At 28.3% G+C, this 18978-nt stretch overlaps 1 protein-coding gene and 1 long non-coding RNA gene across 2 annotated transcripts; both read left to right on the forward strand.

Annotated features, from left to right (window-relative positions):
- Positions 1–1499: 1499 nt before the first annotated feature.
- On the forward strand, positions 1500–4604 carry LOC136092384 (uncharacterized). The gene is made up of 4 exons (XR_010644381.1): positions 1500–1627; positions 1726–1782; positions 4321–4355; positions 4490–4604. It is a non-coding gene; the product is annotated as an uncharacterized LOC136092384 (long non-coding RNA).
- A 10937-nt stretch (positions 4605–15541) lies between these two features.
- Positions 15542–16594, forward strand: LOC136092051 (uncharacterized). Its single transcript, XM_065819770.1, has one exon. It carries the CDS (start codon positions 15542–15544, stop codon positions 16592–16594), a length of 1053 nt encoding a protein of 350 aa, XP_065675842.1.
- Positions 16595–18978: the final 2384 nt, after the last annotated feature.

Consider the following 18978-nt stretch of genomic DNA (forward strand, 5'->3'; position numbering starts at 1 on the left):
ATCCAGCACCTATGTCTTAGGTAAATATGTTGTTGTTATTAGTTTTTTGTTTGCGTCTTGGTTGTCCAAAAATTCACGCAACGTTAATTAATATTAGCATGACGTAACAACAAAGCTCGCATAATTAAGAGATATTTTAATTTCCTCATCATGGGTTATAGTATCTTTCGCTAACCATTCTAGTATACGCTCAATTTAAAAATTTCAGTCCACGTACCTAACTGAATTACAAATATTTGAACACTAATGACACTGTAACACGACCAAACTAAGTAAACATACTCTTTTCTAGCTCTTATTAATACAAGATCAAACATTAAATATCGAATTTAAAGAATCGATTTGAATCCATCGCAGAACTTAGATCAGGTGAATAAGTTTTAATTGTTAAAAACAAATAATAATTGCATAAATTGTATAAAAATTAAAAAAAATGATAAAAATCAAGTTTATTGCTTGCAATTGGCAAACCGGAAAGCAAGGTTTTGTTTCGCAAAACAACAAAACGTTGCGCAGTTTGCTCTTGGCTATTGCTCTAGTAGGACAGAGTTGGGTTGTTAGTGGTGATAATAATTCCTATAAGTCTTAATAATTATAAGTCATTTTTAGCTCTGTTAAAATAGCATTAAAGATTATCCTTGAATTAAATTGTATGCCATTAACTTGATTTCCTACATCGCATTTTGTTTTAATTCGCTTTAATTTCATCATTAGCATGGAATGAAGCACAGTTGCAATTTGCTGATAGTGGATCGCTTGGTTTAAAGCGTAGTTCAGTTCATTGCTTGGCGATTCCACGGCTTAACAAAAAACATTTGACGTTTGACAAATAACACGTAATTTTCATAAACTTTGCTCTCTTATATCTTTTCGTATGGTTAAGCTAGCGCCTTGAGGTTTTTTGCATCAGTTAGTGTTACTCAATCTCTTTCCAACCATATATAGAAAGCTTTGTATGGCTTCATTTAGATATTACCCATATCTTGAGACCACTTTTCATAAAAAAATTGTCGCGGGAACGTTTTTTTAAAACGAAGCTTTTGAAGGTAAGGATTCCTTAGAACTTAAACACATCTAATTCTTATGAAACTTTCCGTATTTATTAAGAAAAGGACGAGGAATCTAATGGAATCTGGACGTTTTTTAACATTTATACAAAAAATTTTAGTTCTCAGCGTTTAAAAACTTCAAGGTTGATTTACATAGAAAAAAAAGTGTTTTTGAAAAACGTCCAGGTGGAAATTGCAAGTTTAGCCTTTCCTCTATTTAAAACAAGTCTTTATTTAAGTTTACCTAAAGAATTGGTACTAAGGATTTGCATATATAAATTATGTGTATATTTATATGCTTTTCTTCGCGTATTTAATGACGTTATATGTTTTGATTTTTGCGTTTGTTTTGGTTAAATAACGAAAATTATATTGAAAGTGAAAGTATAATTCTTAAAATTTTAATCAAATGAAAATAAATCTTTTACTTTTTCCCAGGTTTCCGGTCTGCATTCTTCAAGAAAGTTAAAATCTTGATTTTTACTATTTTAACTACAGGTTGCTCTTATTTAAACTGTTTTTTTCAAAACAAAAACCTAAAAATAGTATTCAACAGAAGCTTACGAAAATGGAGTTGTGTAAGAAATTCTTTATTTCTTTTTATATTTGCCTCTATTTTTTTTTTGATTAGATACTATGAAATCTTGTAATAATTATTTTAATTCCTTTTTTTTAGGTGTTGACATTAACAGTAGTCTCACCAAAATGGTTGCTCCATCTATAAGTCAAGAAAGTAAGTCAAAATTATAAATTAGGAATACTGTAGCACAACTTTTTTTCATTTTAATAATTCTGTTTATTGAAACCAAAGTAATCCACCCCTTATGATGTTGTTGATTTGTCACCTCCTGGTACTTGTTCTACCCCAACTTCTATCCACAATAGTGAAATTGTTCCAAATCAAATTACTGTTTTTGTATCTTCTGATTTAAACTTGCAAACTGCTAATGATGATTTTTTGTGTTCTGTTACCCCAAACTCTGTTGTATACACCTCTTTAGGAAATGATTCTGAAAATATTCTTCTTGATGCACAAGTTAATCTGCCAGTTTCCAGTTTGGATAAAAAACTACCTATATTATCAGATGATTTGACATATCAAATAAAAAAATACAAACAGAGAATTAATCATCTTAAATTACAAAATAGACAAATTAATAAAAGATGTAATGAATACAAAAGAAAATATAAAGCAATCTTGTCAAAATATAATGCCAGAAATGTCAATAAAAGAGAAGTTAGAAAGGATTGTAGGATTAACCAATTGTTGCAAAAAAATATTAGATTAGAAAAAGAAATTGATTTGGCTAGAAAACGTTCACAATCAGATCGACAAAAGGCATGGTATTTTAAGAAAAAAATTGAAAACACTGTTTTGAAAACATCTGATGAAACGAATGATTCAATCTTAATGAAGAGTTTAAATTACTTTGAAAATCTTTCAGAAGAGCTGAAGGAAAGAGTTGACTTTTTTGAAAAAAATGTAATTGATGTTTTTGAAGGAGGTAGATATAATGATGAAATTCGTTCAGTATATTATAAATTTTTAAGTAAAAATGTTTCTGTTAACAATGTTGAATCTGTTATCAGAACTGTACTACAAAAAATGGCTGGAATTTCATGTGGCACACTTCCAAAAAAATCTTTGGCTGCTGAATTTTTTAGTGAAATGAATCTTTTATCAAAAGCTCAGGTCAGAGAGGCTATATTGAATAGTACACACAATGTTCTTCATACAGATGGCAAATCTGTATGAAACTACCAATCTCTCTAAAATTATACAAAGTATAATTTTAGAGAGATTGGTAGTTTTCAAGTCACAACGTCATCTGGAAGCTACACGTTTGGGATAGAAGATATGTTTTCAGGCGAGGCACAATCATATTTTGGACAACGAACAACGAGCAAATACAATAAAATGTTCAGTCATCAGACAGAATAATGAAAGACAAGAAATGTTGTTAACATTAAAACAAAAGGTCAGATTAGAGGGTGACACTAGATTATTAATGGAAACTAGAAAAAAAATTAGAGCAGGCGCATCAAAGGGAGGGGTTCCAAAGTTTTTAGGAAAAAGAATTAAACATAAAATGGTAGATGAAGGTGGTAATGATGTATGGTATTCAGGGCTCGTAGTAAGTGTTTTAGATGACAATGAATTTGATGACGAATGCGAGTTTGAGATACTATATGACGGATTTGAGGATAAATACGATATTGAGTTAGTCAAAGAGTGGAGGATGAAATGTGTTGTGATAGAGGGAAAGGCTGATGGTTATGTGGAGGGCGAAGTTCGAAAAAAACAAAAATGTTGTTAATATTTTTTTGACAATGTCAATTCAACTTCAATTTATTGCATTTATGTTTGTTATCATTATTATTCAATTTAATATCTTTATGTTTGTAATTTGTTTGGTCATCTGGAGCGGTGTTTGCGCACCCACAATTCTATGTATATTTGATTTCTGTTGGACCTCTGCAGCCATGGCAACATACTGGTAAGTCATGCTTTCTATTTTTGCGCTGATGTACCGTTAATATATGTATCCTTTTGTTTAGGTATGTGTGAGCCATTATTTGTATATTTTTGTAGGTGCATCTACAAGCCATTATATGAATACCTGTCTTCTGTTCACCTCTGCAGCGGTGTTGATCTACCGATACGTAATTATTTGTATGTTTGTGTTTACGCACCCGTAAGTCATTATATGTATGCTTGTGTTTAAGTACCTGTCAGTCATTTTGTGTATGTTTGTGCTCTGTTGGACCTCTGGAGCGGTGTTGACTCACCCTTAATTCACTATATGTACGTTTTTGTTTACGTACCGGTTAGTCATTATGTGTATGTTTGTGTTCTGTTGGACCTCTGAAGCGGTGTTGACGCTCCCGTAAGTCACTATATGTATGTTTGTGTTTATGTACCGGTTCGTCGTTATGTGTATGTTAGTGTTTATGTACCGGTTAGTCATTATGTGTATGTTTGTGTTCTGTTGGACCTCTGGAGCGGTGTTGACGCACCCGTAAGTCACTATATGTATGTTTGTGTTTATGTACCCGTCAGTCATTATGATGTATGTTGTGATGTTATTGTTGTGATGTTTTGTGTTGATAGACAACTTGGCTTACCTTCTCGATGGTGTCTATTGTTAAAAATGATTAATAGTTTGTTTCGTTACTGAAACTTGCTACTTCTAATCATTCACTAAAAGCCAAGAAATAAGTTTTAGAATAAAAACATTTTTTTATGTTATTTTCATTTTTTTTATCTTAGGCGTTTTCATAGGTTCACATAAACAATCTTAAAGAGTAAGTTTCTTATTTTATACATATTTAGTTTTAAATGTTTTTAATATATATGTATTTTTAAAATGAATTAAGAAAATATTTTTAACACGTTATTGTGTACCTGTGTTTCTAATAATTTTTTTTTACATTTTTAGATATAATTTCTGCTGTTATACCTGCCTATTGCAGTTGTAAGTACTCCAAATTTCAGAAAGTTCATTTGCTGTAAGTTATTTTCATTAAAAATTAAATTTTAACTTTATTGAAGAATCTTCCTTCTGTTAAATAGGTTATTCTGAATAATTTTGACAGATTTTGATGCCCTTTTGCAGTAATTTACTGACCGGTCTGTAAATTATGCAATAATTTCAAAATGATGCATGATTTGGATTCCATGATTCCTTTATGCATATTTGTATGGTGTAATTATAATATAACCCCAAATTTTATTTTCCAAAACTAAGTAAATAAGTGAAAACCATCAGTCTGTAAAATAGATGATTCTGATTAATCTCGTCAGATGAATAAAAATGGGACCATTATGAAAAACTTCGAGTCAAATTTAATAACGGTTGAAAAATATCAAATATATTCATAGTCGATATGCCCAGTTGGTTTGTGTAGCCCTTTTGTAGTAATTTACTGACCGGTCTGTAAATTATGCAATGATTTCAAAATGATGTACTATTTGGATTCCATGGTTCCTTTATGCACATTTGTATGGTGTTATTATAATATAACCCCAAATTTTATTTTCTAAAACTAAGTAAATAAGTGAAAACCCTCAGTCTGTAAAATAGATGATTCTGGTAAATCTCGTCAGTTGAACAAAAAAATTTTGGGGTACTTTATTTTCTTATAGTTGTTGGATCACTATGGAAAATTTAAAGTCAAATGTAATAATGGTTTAAAAGTTATTCTAAAGTTAATATGACACCAAAACTAAGTAAATAAGTTAAAACATACAGTCTGTAAAATAGACAAATCTGGACAATCCCGACTGAATTAAATAAAAATATTTTGGTATTTTATTTTCTAATAGTTGGTGAATCAATATGGAAAATTTCAAGTCATATGTAATAACGGTTCAAGAGTTATTCAAGAGTCAGTATGACATCAAAACTAAGTAAATAAGTAAAAACCCTCAGTCTGTAAAATAGACAGTTCTGGGCAATCCCGACAGAATTAAAAAAAATTTTTTTTTGTATTTTATTTTCTTAAAGTTGTTGAATCATTATGGAAACTTTCAAGTCAAATGTAATAACGGTTCAAAAGTTATTCAAAAGTCAATGTGATCCAAAAATACTCTCTTTTTCGGTGCCATAACGCTGCAAATTTTCCATACTTAAGCCCTATACCTTTCGTCAAAAAATCATCGATTTTTGCACTACAAAAAACTCAATAACTTTGGATCCGCTTAACTTCAAAGGTCGAATGACCCCTCATTTTTTAAGTCAGGTCAAGCTCTATACGATGATATAAATTATATATGTTTTTTTAAATTATAAAAAATTTGCAAAAACGAGGCAACAGACTCCTTGCAAGCGTTTATAGCTGAAGCGAGGACAATATGGAAAAAGTCAATAAAACAAACCTTTAAAATTGTTCTGATTTTAAACCTTGACTTTACATCTTATTATTGTTTAATTTAGATTTTTATATCTTGTAATATTATAACTTCAATCTTATAACTTATATCTTATAACTTTAATTTTGTTTCCAGTTTTTACAACAAATTTTTACAAGTCGATTTTTTTTTATTTTAGAACAAAACCCGACTTTGTTTTTAGTTTTCAAATGAAAAAAAGATGGAAACTTAAGTTTATAGCTGCTGATAAGATTTCATGTTCTAAATCATTGCATCAGAAGCTTCAAAATAAAGAAAATGATTTTGGTGTAGTTGTTGTAACTTGGTCTTTTGCTGGTGAACATTTGCTAATCATTCAGTCAACAGACTTTGAAGAAAACTCTTTGATTGTCAGATTTATGCTTAAGAATGATCTGACTTTTGAGGGATACTTTTGTGGAGTTAAGTATAAAATTGCATCTCTATCTCAAAATAAGATTTTCATAATTGATTCTTGCTCGAAATTACAAGAAGCTATTCATTTTTTGAATAACTTAACAAAAGGCATAACAGTTATGAATCTTTTGCAGCTCATCCTTGACATGAGCTCTACTACACTTGGGAAGAAAAAATACAGCACAGAAACTATTGTTAGAGCATTTATTATTTTGCGATTTCAAGATCATTGAAATCGCTAAATAATCAAATATGAGAGATTAAGGGAAGGCTTTGAACTTCCAAGTATTTCCCTCCTAATAAAGCTAACTTCAAAACTGGATTCTGCAATCGCAGTGACCACGAATAATACGTATTAATACGTAATAATAGTAACAAATTTTCTTCGGAATACGGCCAAAATTCTGGATCCTTCGGTAGCAACTGTCAAAGTTCTAAATCACAATCGCAGTGACTACGAAAACTGCGTGCTGTATTAATAACAAATTTTCTATAAACCGATCGTGGAAAGTAAAGATCGATTAATAAAAGCCCAGGATTACATTTTTTAGTGCTTATTTTAGATATTCCCAAGCGACTACTACGGTCAAGGAGGCTACTTTTTTGTATTTCTTATAGTGGAACTTTCTCTTAAATCTTTAACTCAGAAACACGAACCTTGATGAACGAGGCTGCTTCGCGTAGAAACAAGTTGAGCGCGGTTCTACTAGGGATGTAGTGGGATTCAAACTCTGACTTTTATTGCACTCTTCTATTACACCACTACTGCAATCCTCATTGTGAATATCAATTGCTGATGTCCACATAAAATTTCCATATGCAATAGTTAATGTAAGTGATGATAGCTGACTTTTCACCACATTTCAAAGGTTCTTTTGTTTAAAAACCTATGAGTCTGAGGGCCATGTCATATATTCAAAATTAGGTTAACATATGAAAAAACATGCAGGTCAACACGTTAGAAACATTATGAAAATCCCGGGAAATTCAGGGTGATATTACTGTAAACAAATTACTGAGGAGAGTTAAATAAATATATTAACTAAGGCAGTTTTACATTTTCTAAATTATTTTCTGATATAGCTGTATATACTTAATATTTATAACATAAATATGTTATAAATACTCAAATATTATTTATTTTATATATATATTTATAATACTTTTTTATATCGACAATAGAAGCTATTTACTATATACTTTGCTTTATATATAAGTTGAATATACTTCATAGATTCAACTTTAATCTTTTTTTAGCAATCTCATCATTATTGACTTTTATTACCCACTTTACATTTGTTACAAAACCAATTGCCTTTTATTTTGGTAGTAACACGGGCACCTTTAAAATGATACCATTCCAAGCAACTGTCACACTCGATACTTTCTTAAGACGCATTTATAAAACAAGTTGGGCAGTTCCGAATAGCCATTTTCTGACGCTTTTTCAAAGAAGATTTAAGTTTCTGCCAAGCTTGTAAAATAAGAAAAGGTTTCAATACTTCAATAACATTCAAATATCGACTTCCGCATTCAACGTGACAAGCCGTTTATTTTTTTTTCTGAATACGTAAGAAACATAATTATTACTAATTTTTTTTTTTTTTAATCATTATTCAAAATTATTTTTTTCTTGTCGTTTTGTTTGCAAATTTTTATAAACTTCTCTATTTTTCATTTTTTTTTTCAATTTAATTTTTAGTCGATATATATATATATTTTTGTTTTCTTTATAAAATTTATATAACATAATAAATAAACATAATAAAAATATATATTTTTTCTTTCAGATTTTTTTTTAATTGTAAATTTTATTTTACTATTATTGCTATTATTATCCTGTTATTATTTTCATATTTATTCATTATTAATTTCATAAAATCGACACGACGTCATAATAATATTCATGATTAAGCAAGGTAAACTTAGCTGTTCGGAACTATCCGATATTATACGTGATCAAAATGAAACTATTCAAAGACTGATAAAAAGAATTGAATTATTAAAATCGAAAAAAGAAACCGAAAATAGTTCAGCTACATTTTTTTTCAAATCTTTATCACAAAAATAAATCTGCAGAAAAAGCTATTTTTGTAAACTCAATTACCAAAACTATATTATCTGAACAGGAAGAAAAAAAAAAAGCGTGAAAAGAACATTATCGTTTTTGGAATTCCAGAATCAAAAAAAATAAATGAACTTAAAAAAAACAACGACGACAAAAAAATAATTGACGAGATATTTGAGGAAATTGGTAAAGCCAATGTAAAGCCTATTAAAATAATAAGATTAAAAAACAAAAAAGACTCAAAAACTCCTCCGCCCATAATTGCAGTACTTCCTGAAAACAGCGAACGTAATAAAGTTTTACTTGCCGCTAGGGAATTGCGCAAAAAGATAAAATATACAAACGTCTTCATTAATCCAGATATGACACTCGCCGAAAGGCAAATCGATTCTCAACTTAGAAAAGAAAGAAATAAGAAAAACCAATTTCTCCTTGAAAATGAACCAAACTCACCCTTTCGATGGTGCATTAGGCGCAACGAAGTCATCAAACTTAATTTTAGTAAACAAAAAATATAAAAAAACTATAAAAAATTGGATTAATTTTCAAACCATTAAAAAAGTTACTGAAATTAAATCCGTCAAAGCTATATACACAAACATCGACTCCTTCCTAAATAAACGCCACGAGCTCAAACAAATTGTAAACAATCTGAAACCCGAAATTATTTTTTTAACAGAAACTCTGCCTAAAAATAAAAAAATTGAAGTTAATGATCTCGAGTTTGCTATTGAAAATTACTTACTACATACAAATCACAAGAATAGTTCTTGCCGAAGAGGTTTAGCAATATTTACACATAACAAACTAAAGTCATCCCTAATAAACCTAGATATATTTCCATCTGAATCGCTCAGTTGTGAAATTGCAACGAAAACTTCTAAGTTATTGTTAAGTTTATATTACAGATCACCAAATAGTAACGATGAAAACACTAACTGCATAAATCAACATATTGCCAAACTTTCAAACAAATATCCAAACATTCTTATTATAGGAGATTTTAACTACCCAGATATCATCTGGCAAAATCCAAAACAGCCTATTACAAATTCCTCTAAATCAATTAAATTTACTGAAAATATTCGCGATTATTTTTTAACCCAACATATTTCAAATGCAACACACATCAGACAAAATCAAAATCCAAATTGACCTCTTATTTACTTCTGATGAAAACATGATCTCCTTTTTAACTCATCTAGCACCCATTGGCAAAAGTCATCATCAACTACTCTACTTTGCTGTATCGATTGAATCTATTATAAATTTACCACAATACCATACAAAGCATTTATACACAAAAGGGAGCTATGACAAAATTAATGAAGACCTTGCAAATATTAAACTCTGTCCAACATCCAACTCAGACCAACTATGGAGTATCTTTTTCAATAAACTTAAAACTACTATCAACAATAATATCCCAAAATCTAACTTTAATAATAAAAAACGCTCAAAGTGGATTGACTTTCAAATAATCAACGAACTTAAATTTAAACGAGAGAAATATCGTCAATATATATCGAACAGAAATGAAGAAACATATAATGAGTACCGCATTTCACGAAACAAAGCAAAAACTGCGTGCAGAAAAGCAATTATTGAATTTGAAAAAAAACTGGCGAGAGACATCCCAGTCGGCAAATTTAGTTGTAAATGCGCATTAGAAACTCGTTTAAATACGTATCGATGTGGTATGTATGTTAGCCATTTTATCGTGTCGAACACGCATTAGAAATACGCATTAGATGCGTATAAAGACAGGTATGCAATACGACGCCAACTGAGTATCAGACTCGCATTTGAAACTCTTGTAAACACGTATAAAACACGATAACCAGAGAATATTCAATACGATATTTTCCTGGTATTACATGCGCATTTAAAACTTTCCAGAATACGCATTATTTACGAATATATGTTAGCCATTTTATCGTATCAAACGCGCATTAAAAATAACATCAGATGCGTATAACGACAGGTATACAATACGACGCCTACTGAGTATCAAACTCGCATTTAAACACGTATAAAACACGATAGCCAGAGAATATTCAATACAATTTTGTTAACTAATATGAACTCATAACATAATGATAATGACTACCAGTAAGCAACCCGTAATACGGGTTATGAGTTATTAAATCATTAATAACAATAAAAACACATTAATAACTTGATATATTATCTAAAATATTAAATACAAATTTATCTATAAATATTTTAACTTTGACTCCGTATCAGCAACGTCATTGCTTATAGGTAACGACATAAAGACCGCATTAACATCAGTTGAGTTCTTTTTAAAATCTGTCACAACACAAGTACCAGAAAAGGAAAATCAAGTAAAGCCTGCAAATACCTAAAAAAAGACATGAAAAAAAAATTACAATTTTTAATTACAAAAGTACTATTTGCATTTTATTGTTAGTAGAATTAGGATAATAATAACAGAAAATTAAATGAACCTGTCATTTCGAAAAGGGCACAAGTCCATATACAAAAACTTTTCAAAATCAACAAAAATATGATTTTTATTAAAATAATGTCTAGGTTGCTAAAGAAATTAAACATAGAAGTAGATAATTAAAGAACGTATATAACTTATGTATTTTTTATTTTTTATAAAAAAACATAAATCATACAGAAATTTTTAATTCAAACTTATAAACTAAATGCTTAAGGTTTTGGACTTATGTCCTTTTCAAAATGACAGGTTCATATATTCTGGCTACAGAATAATTAAAAAAGATTATAAAAAGGCTAGACAACACAATGTATACATTGTTACTATAGGAACGCTGGCAAATAACACCACAACTTAACAAGATATTTTATTAACTTAAATACTTGGACTAAAAAGATTTCATTTATTACGATATTTGAACAATCAAGGGACAATTATAGTTAAACAATTTGAGCAACTATATCATAAAATAGCAAGCAACTCGTAAAAAATTTCTTATAAATGGTCATTATCATTTGTGGTATTAAGAAATACGTAAGAGCTCAGTAATTACATAAGTTTTATTAAATCTCCCTCTCATCTAAGAGAGAGAGAGAGAGAGAGAGAGAGAGAGAGAGAGAAAGTGTTTCCAAAGCAGCATGTTAACAAATGTAAAAAAGCACGGAATAAATAGTAGTCTCTGGTTTTATTATGTTACAAGTAAACAAAATTACTTTTACCTTGATTAAAAGCTAATTTCCAGCATTTCTTAATTAAGCTCCAGCTTCTCTCTAACTGTTGACTAATGATTAATAGATTAAATTTCACATCATACTAAATTTACAAAATTAAAACCATGTTTCAACAGTTAGCTAACTAATCAAAAGATGACAAAGGAAAGACAAACTAAAAAAAAAAATGAAAAAAAGAACATAATTATGATATAAATTATAAAAAAAAAAAAAATTATTTAGATTTAAAAGTGTTAATTGTTACTATAAATAGCTAAACTCATACTTTGCTTTGTTCTGAAGTGTCTAAAGTAAAATCAAATTAACAGACACTAACACTGTTTGACATGGAATTCAGTCAAGTAAGTTTCTGCATCCCGAGTTGCATTTCTTACATTTCAACAACGATTAATTTCATCCTGCCTAGATCTATTTTTTTCATTTGACAACTATTTTCAAGTTGCCTATTAGCATTTTTCATTAATAACTTCGTTGAGCCTCATACTACCTATTTCAATTTCACTGTTATCATTAAACATATTACCAGTAATCTTACTATTGTTACAATTGAATAAATGAACACAAAAGAATCTTACAAATTAATAAATCTTAAGTTTAGATAAAGTCTTCGATTAGAAAAGATCACAATCTTTTCTAATCGAAGACTTTATCTAAACTTAAGATTTATTGAAATCCATATCTTTTTATATGTTTATATACATAAGTTGTTTATCAAAAATATTAAACAATATTTATTTACATCAATTATTTTTAATTTCACAAAGATTCTACAATGCACTAAATTATTTTTACCTTAATGAACAAAAATAATAAATGCACAATCTTGTATAAAAAATTTAAGCAATGTCAGTCAGTATATTTTACTCTAAAGTAATTATATATATATATATATATATATATATATATATATATATATATATATATATATATATATATATATATATGTATATATATATATACATATAAATATACTGAAATATAAGCAGATTTAAGTTTATAAACTTTCGTGTCAACAAATTACAGTCAGTTTTAAATACACAAAATATATATCTAATATAATATATATCAAATATAAAATAAATCCAATATAAAATAAAACAAAATAGTAAATTTACTCAAACCAGTATCAGCTACACCGTGTAAAGTAACTAAAAAACACTTCAGTTCTTTTCAATCACTCTAAAAAATAACTTTCAGCTCTTTCCAATAGCACTAAAAAATAAAACAAAACTTGCTTAGCTGAGTTGCCTAGTTTATAAGAATCTGAAAACAGATAAGTAAAAAACCAAGAACAGACAAACATTTATTTGTTTAGAACTGCTATATTTAAACAAATTAAATTAAACAAAGAATAACGCCAATTCTCCTTAAAAGCTAAAAAAAATTTTCATCTCAAATTTGCTTGCAGACCTTACTTGTAAAATAAAATGTGAATAAGAAACACATTTAGAAAAGCCTAGAAAAAATTCATTAAAATTTACATACGTTTGTTCTTTTATATCGCATAAATCCATTATATGATAAATCTGAAATGAAAAAATGTATTAGATAAGTAAATACAAAGAAAAATATCAAATATAAATCGAAAATTAATATATCTGATAGAGATAAGATGTCATGATAAGAGAGTAGTAGTTGTTAAATATTGTTATTTCATTTTAGAAAACAAATCATGTTGGTACTTCATGGTTCTAAAAATTCAAATTGAGACATAAACAAAATGTATATACGACAAAATGATTTTTCTTGAGTGGCTTTTAGTGAATGATTAAAAGCAGCGAGTTTCAATAATAAAACCACTTATAATTTTGAACAATAGACACCAACATAAAGGTAAGCCAAATGTAACAACATTAGTAATATAAATAAAAACTTTACGCAAAATCTTGCTCAACACGTTTGCCAAGTTTGAAAATATGGAAACAACATAATATAAACATATATAATAACTATAAAACACAATACATTTATTTAACTTTATATAACATATATAAACACCTCGTATAATGTTTATATACACAGTAGATACATTTTATACTATTTTAATGACACATTTATAAAACAATTACATAACACATATTACCGCATACATATATTTATCAAAAACTTTTTAACTTTGAACATAATATAAACATATATGCAAACTATAAACATATATAACTTGAATTGCGCGAACAAAAAATTTTAAAATAACATGAAAAAATCTAAAAGATTCATATATATATTCATATATAAAAACAAATGTCTCGTAATAAAATATCAAATTATAATCATATTTAATTTATATCAAATACTTATTGAATAAAGAGCAAAAAAAAGATAGAAGAACTGCAATCCTTATAACACAATTTAACGTTTAGCAACAATAAAATGTCAGTGTTGGCTCGATATTTTAATTTATTTTTCTAAATTTAAAACAGTACAAAAAACAGGTAATACCATAACAGAAATGTTAATAAAATAATAATCATCATAATAAAATAAACAAGGTATGAAATGATAGGATTTATAATATATTTGAATTATATTAATTCAGGACTTAAATTAAAACTAAATAAATTTAAAAGTTACTTTCAAATTTATTTAGTTTTATGAAGTCCTAAATTAATATAATTCAAATATATTATAGATCCTATCATTTCATACCTTGCTTATTTTATTATTTTATATTATTATTTTATTATTACTACTTTTAAAGTAGTAATAAATATTTTTATGACAAAAGTTTTAGTAACTTTTTTAGTACAAAAAAGTACTGTAACTGTATTGGAGATATGCGATACTGCTTTAGCAGAACGATATCTCTTCATACAACTTTTCCTGTATTCCTGACTATTCCTTTTCATTCCAGACAAACTTTTTACTTAATTTCTTAAGAGAAAACTTTTTAATTCACAATTTCACAATTTCACTATTTCAGTTTATTTATAAAAATTTTACAATTTCAGTTTAAGCATGCGCTTTAAAGCAAAGATTTTCTTTTTTACCGTTTTATGTTGATATTTAATCAAAATCGGGTACGATATTGTATCCGATTTTGATCAAATATTAAATAATACGTATTTTTGATAAATGAGTGGTATTGAACTCGAATTCGAAACTTAAAACTAAATGCGTATTTTTCTGGTATCAACGGCGGTATGTTATACGTGATCAATACTCCGAGTATTTACAATACTAGATATGCCGACTGGGATAGACCAAAATCCAAAAGCATTTTACTCGTATGTCAAATCAAAAAGAAAAAACAAAGAAGCATTCCTTGACATCCAATACAATAATATTGTTGCAACTACTGATCTAGATAAAGCTCATCTATTCAATATTTGTTTTGCTGATACTTTTTCAAACAAAAAAACAGTAACACCACCATTTAACCTAACATATAAAAATGTAAATCCACTAATAAACAATATTGATCTAAGTCCGGAAAATATCGAAACATACCTCAAAAGTCTAAACTCATCTAAATCATCAGGCCCTGATGCATTACACCCAATAATATTTAAGAAAACTTTCTTTCAAATGTCTAAACATCTATCTACTATTTTTAACAAAGTACTTGAGAGTGGATCAATACCCCAAATATGGAAAGACGCAACAATTACACCCATATTCAAAAAAGGAGACAGATCAAAAGCACTTGATTATAGACCTTTTAGTATAACTTGTACTTTAATAAAAATCTTTGAAAAAATTATAAAAAATCATATTATGACACACCTGATTAAAAATAACTTATTAAGTCCACACCAATATGGATTTCGTCCAGATCATTCCTGCTTAACTAACCTTTTAACTGTAATTAATTATTGGACGTCATCACTTGATAATAATATTTCCATCGACAACATTTATCTTGATTTTGAAAAAGCCTTTGACAAAGTTCCACATAAATTTTGAAATAAGAAATTTATGTGGAATTATATTTCGAAACTTAAAGCTTATGGTATAAATGGATCAATACTATATTGGATTAAAAACTTTTTGAAAAACCGTAGACAAAGAGTTAATGGAAATTATTCAAACTGGGTACCCGTTAAAAGTGGAGTTCCCCAAGGCTCCGTCCTTTCAGCTTTACTTTTTATTATATATGTCAACGATATCCCTGAAGTAATCAAATCAAAAGCTGCTCTTTTTGCTGACGATACCAAAATCTTCCGTTCTATTGAAAATACTCAATCTGCCCAAGAATTACAAAATGACATCGACGCTCTTGTTACATGGTCTCAAAAATGGGGAATGAAATGTAACATTGATAAATGTTCTGTAATGCACTTAGGAAACAACAACAAATCCCATACTTATAATATGCATGATCCAGAAATAAATATAAGAGTAAACATTAAAACCACAAATTGCGAACGAGATTTAGGTGTTCACATAGATTCGAGCTTATTATTTTCCAAACACACAACTATTCAAGTCAACAAAGCCACACAAATAATAGGAATAATAAAAAGAACATTTACATCATATCCAGACATATTATCCTTCAAAAAACTATTTTCAGCACTAGTCCGCCCTCACCTAGAATACTGTGGATCAATCTGTAACCCTGGACTTCTCAAAGACAAACGGCAACTAGAAAATGTGTTAAGTAGAGCTTCGAAACGAATCAATGGATTACAGGATCTACCGTATGAACAAAGATTGTTGGCATTAAATATGACAACTGTAAAATACAGGCTACTTCGTGCAGACCTAATCAACGTCTACAAATGGTGCAAAAACAACAATAGTGACAGAAGTCTTTTTGAAATAGATAGTAAATTTATTACTCGTGGTCATATATATAAACTAAAAAAACAATCTTCGCGATTAAATTTACGTATGAATTTTTTTTCTCTAGGAATAATAAATAAATGGAACTCTCTTCCTAATCACATTGTATTAGCGTTATCTTTAAAAACGCTTAAACTGCTTCTAGACAATCATCTAAAAAATGAATGGCTTCTCTATGACTAATCCACATTTTATTTTCTATTAGTTATACAAACTCTGTAATTGTCAAGTATTATAAATTAATAGTATCAAGTATTATAAATTTTATCAAGTATTATAAATTATAAGTATTATAAATAGTATCAAGTATTATAAATTAATAGTTGTCAAGTATTATAAATTAATTAGGTTGACAGGCAGTTTATGCCTACACAATTTATTGTAAAACCTTAATTTAAAAAAAAAAAAAAAAAAAAAAATAACAACTTTTTCGTTTATGAAAATCGAGGATAGTTTTTTGATTCGATGTTAAGGTCTTGGACATCCGTTGGTGTTGTAGGAGTGACATCTTTTGGCCTCCCTCCTTTTAATAAACGACCAAGCAATACTAAAATGTATAAAATTTAATACAATATATTTTTCAACAAATATTTTTAACTTACTTTTAAATCCCTCTAAAAATCAATATGAATTATCGTACATTTTAAAACATGAAAAAATTTAAATAAGGCTAACATAAAACACGAAGCTAATAAAAAACCGTTACAAATGTCACTTAAAAACATCAAAGAAGACATTAAAAAGAAGCCACAAAAGATTACGTTACAACGCGAATGTAAAATTAGCAATTATTATTATTATTATAGTCATTTTTTTTGATAATTTTTTTAAATATAGGCCCCCAACTGTTTGTAGATGATTCTATGCCATTGTCACGGTTGAGAAGTATAGAATTATGTTTTATTTCTTGGTATGTTGAGGCGTGATTTCGATTGATTCTCTCAAAAAAAAAAAAATGATTGAATAAAATAAAAATAATAATAACTTTCTAAGAATTAAGGCAAATAATTTTTCTACATTTAATTTTATTCAAATGCAAGCTTTTTTTAAATTTTTTTCAGAATATTTTTTTTGTTTTAGGGACCTGTTACATGTACAAGGGTCTTGAGAACTCTGAATTTTTTATACTTAAATCTTACTTTCAACTTTTTCTGGAATTGACTTCATTGGATATTGGACACAATGATTGATTTGCGGAATGCGCAAGCCAATTACATTGTTTTAACTTTAAATTTCGGTTGTCCACGACATACAACTGCTGAGGGAAATTTTAGTTTAGTAACTTCTAGTTCATTTGAAGTCGCTGAGATTTCTAACATATTGTTTGCAGATTTTTCTACATAAAAAGGAAGTTAATAAAACATTTGGAGAAAAATTACAAAAAAAAAAAAAAAAAAAAAAAAAAGTAGATGATTAGCTAACAAAAGTGCAAATATAAATTATAAATATATAAAATAAAACATAAAACCCAGTGGGCACGGTACGTTTTTAGAACGTTTTTTAGACGTTTTTACAAGGTTTAAGCCTAATAAAAACGTCCAAAGAACGTTTTAAAAACGTACTGTGCCCACTGGAAAGTACAATAAAAACGGTTGTAATTATTAATTTTAAATATTCAAACCATTGCCATTTTCTAACTGACAGGTCATATTTTCAAAATTATTTTTATTCACTACTTCTTTGACTTCAAATGATGATAAAGATAACTAAGAAAAAAACATACATATCAGACAATAAGTAGTTTAATTAGACAATAATTGAACGAAAAACAATTTAAGGTTATATGTTGATGTTTATAAACTTGCTAATAAAGGAAATAACATTAATGTTTCTTATTCTATTTACGCTATTATCATTTGCAACTTTCTCATCTAATTTTGCAAAATCAATGTCATCAAGAAGTACTTCAGCTTCAGGAACGTTGAATACTTCATTTATGGAAGAAGGACTTTCAGCACAATTCAAATCAACTGCAATAACCTTTGCTTCACAATTGGCACTCCCGATGCTAGCTAAGTCTTGCAAAAGCTGCATTCTCCTGTCATACTGCTATTTACCCCCATCAGCTGCTAATTCTGCTAAACGTTGCTGTAGACGATGACCACGACGAAACTTCTCTGCATTGGTTGATGGCCTTTCTTTAAGCAATGACACACCTACATGACTATCTTGTGTAATAGGTGATTGGAAAATTCTATGCATCTCCTGCACCTATGTTGAGAAGAATTTGTAAAGAAGAGTTTTAGTTGAGTTACTTTTAGTAGCCTTAATGAATAAATATAAAAGTAAATGAAAACCTGTTGTTTGCACCATCTTAAAGCAACACCATGTTTTCAAAAAACAGATATTTTTTTAATTCGCCTTGCAGCTAAAATGTGTTTGCATGGCAATTCCATGGATTTAAAAAAAGAACAAATGCAATTGTCTTCATTGAGTATTTTTGGAATACCCAATATATTCATTTGAAAAATTCCGTTTTCTAAATACTCTTCTAAACCCATTGAATCATCTAGCTGTTGTTTGACAAATGAAAATGCAAATGGTGTAAGTAGTTCAGAATATAAACG

Source organism: Hydra vulgaris, chromosome 15, assembly GCF_038396675.1.
Source record: "Hydra vulgaris chromosome 15, alternate assembly HydraT2T_AEP".
NCBI lineage: Eukaryota > Metazoa > Cnidaria > Hydrozoa > Anthoathecata > Hydridae > Hydra > Hydra vulgaris.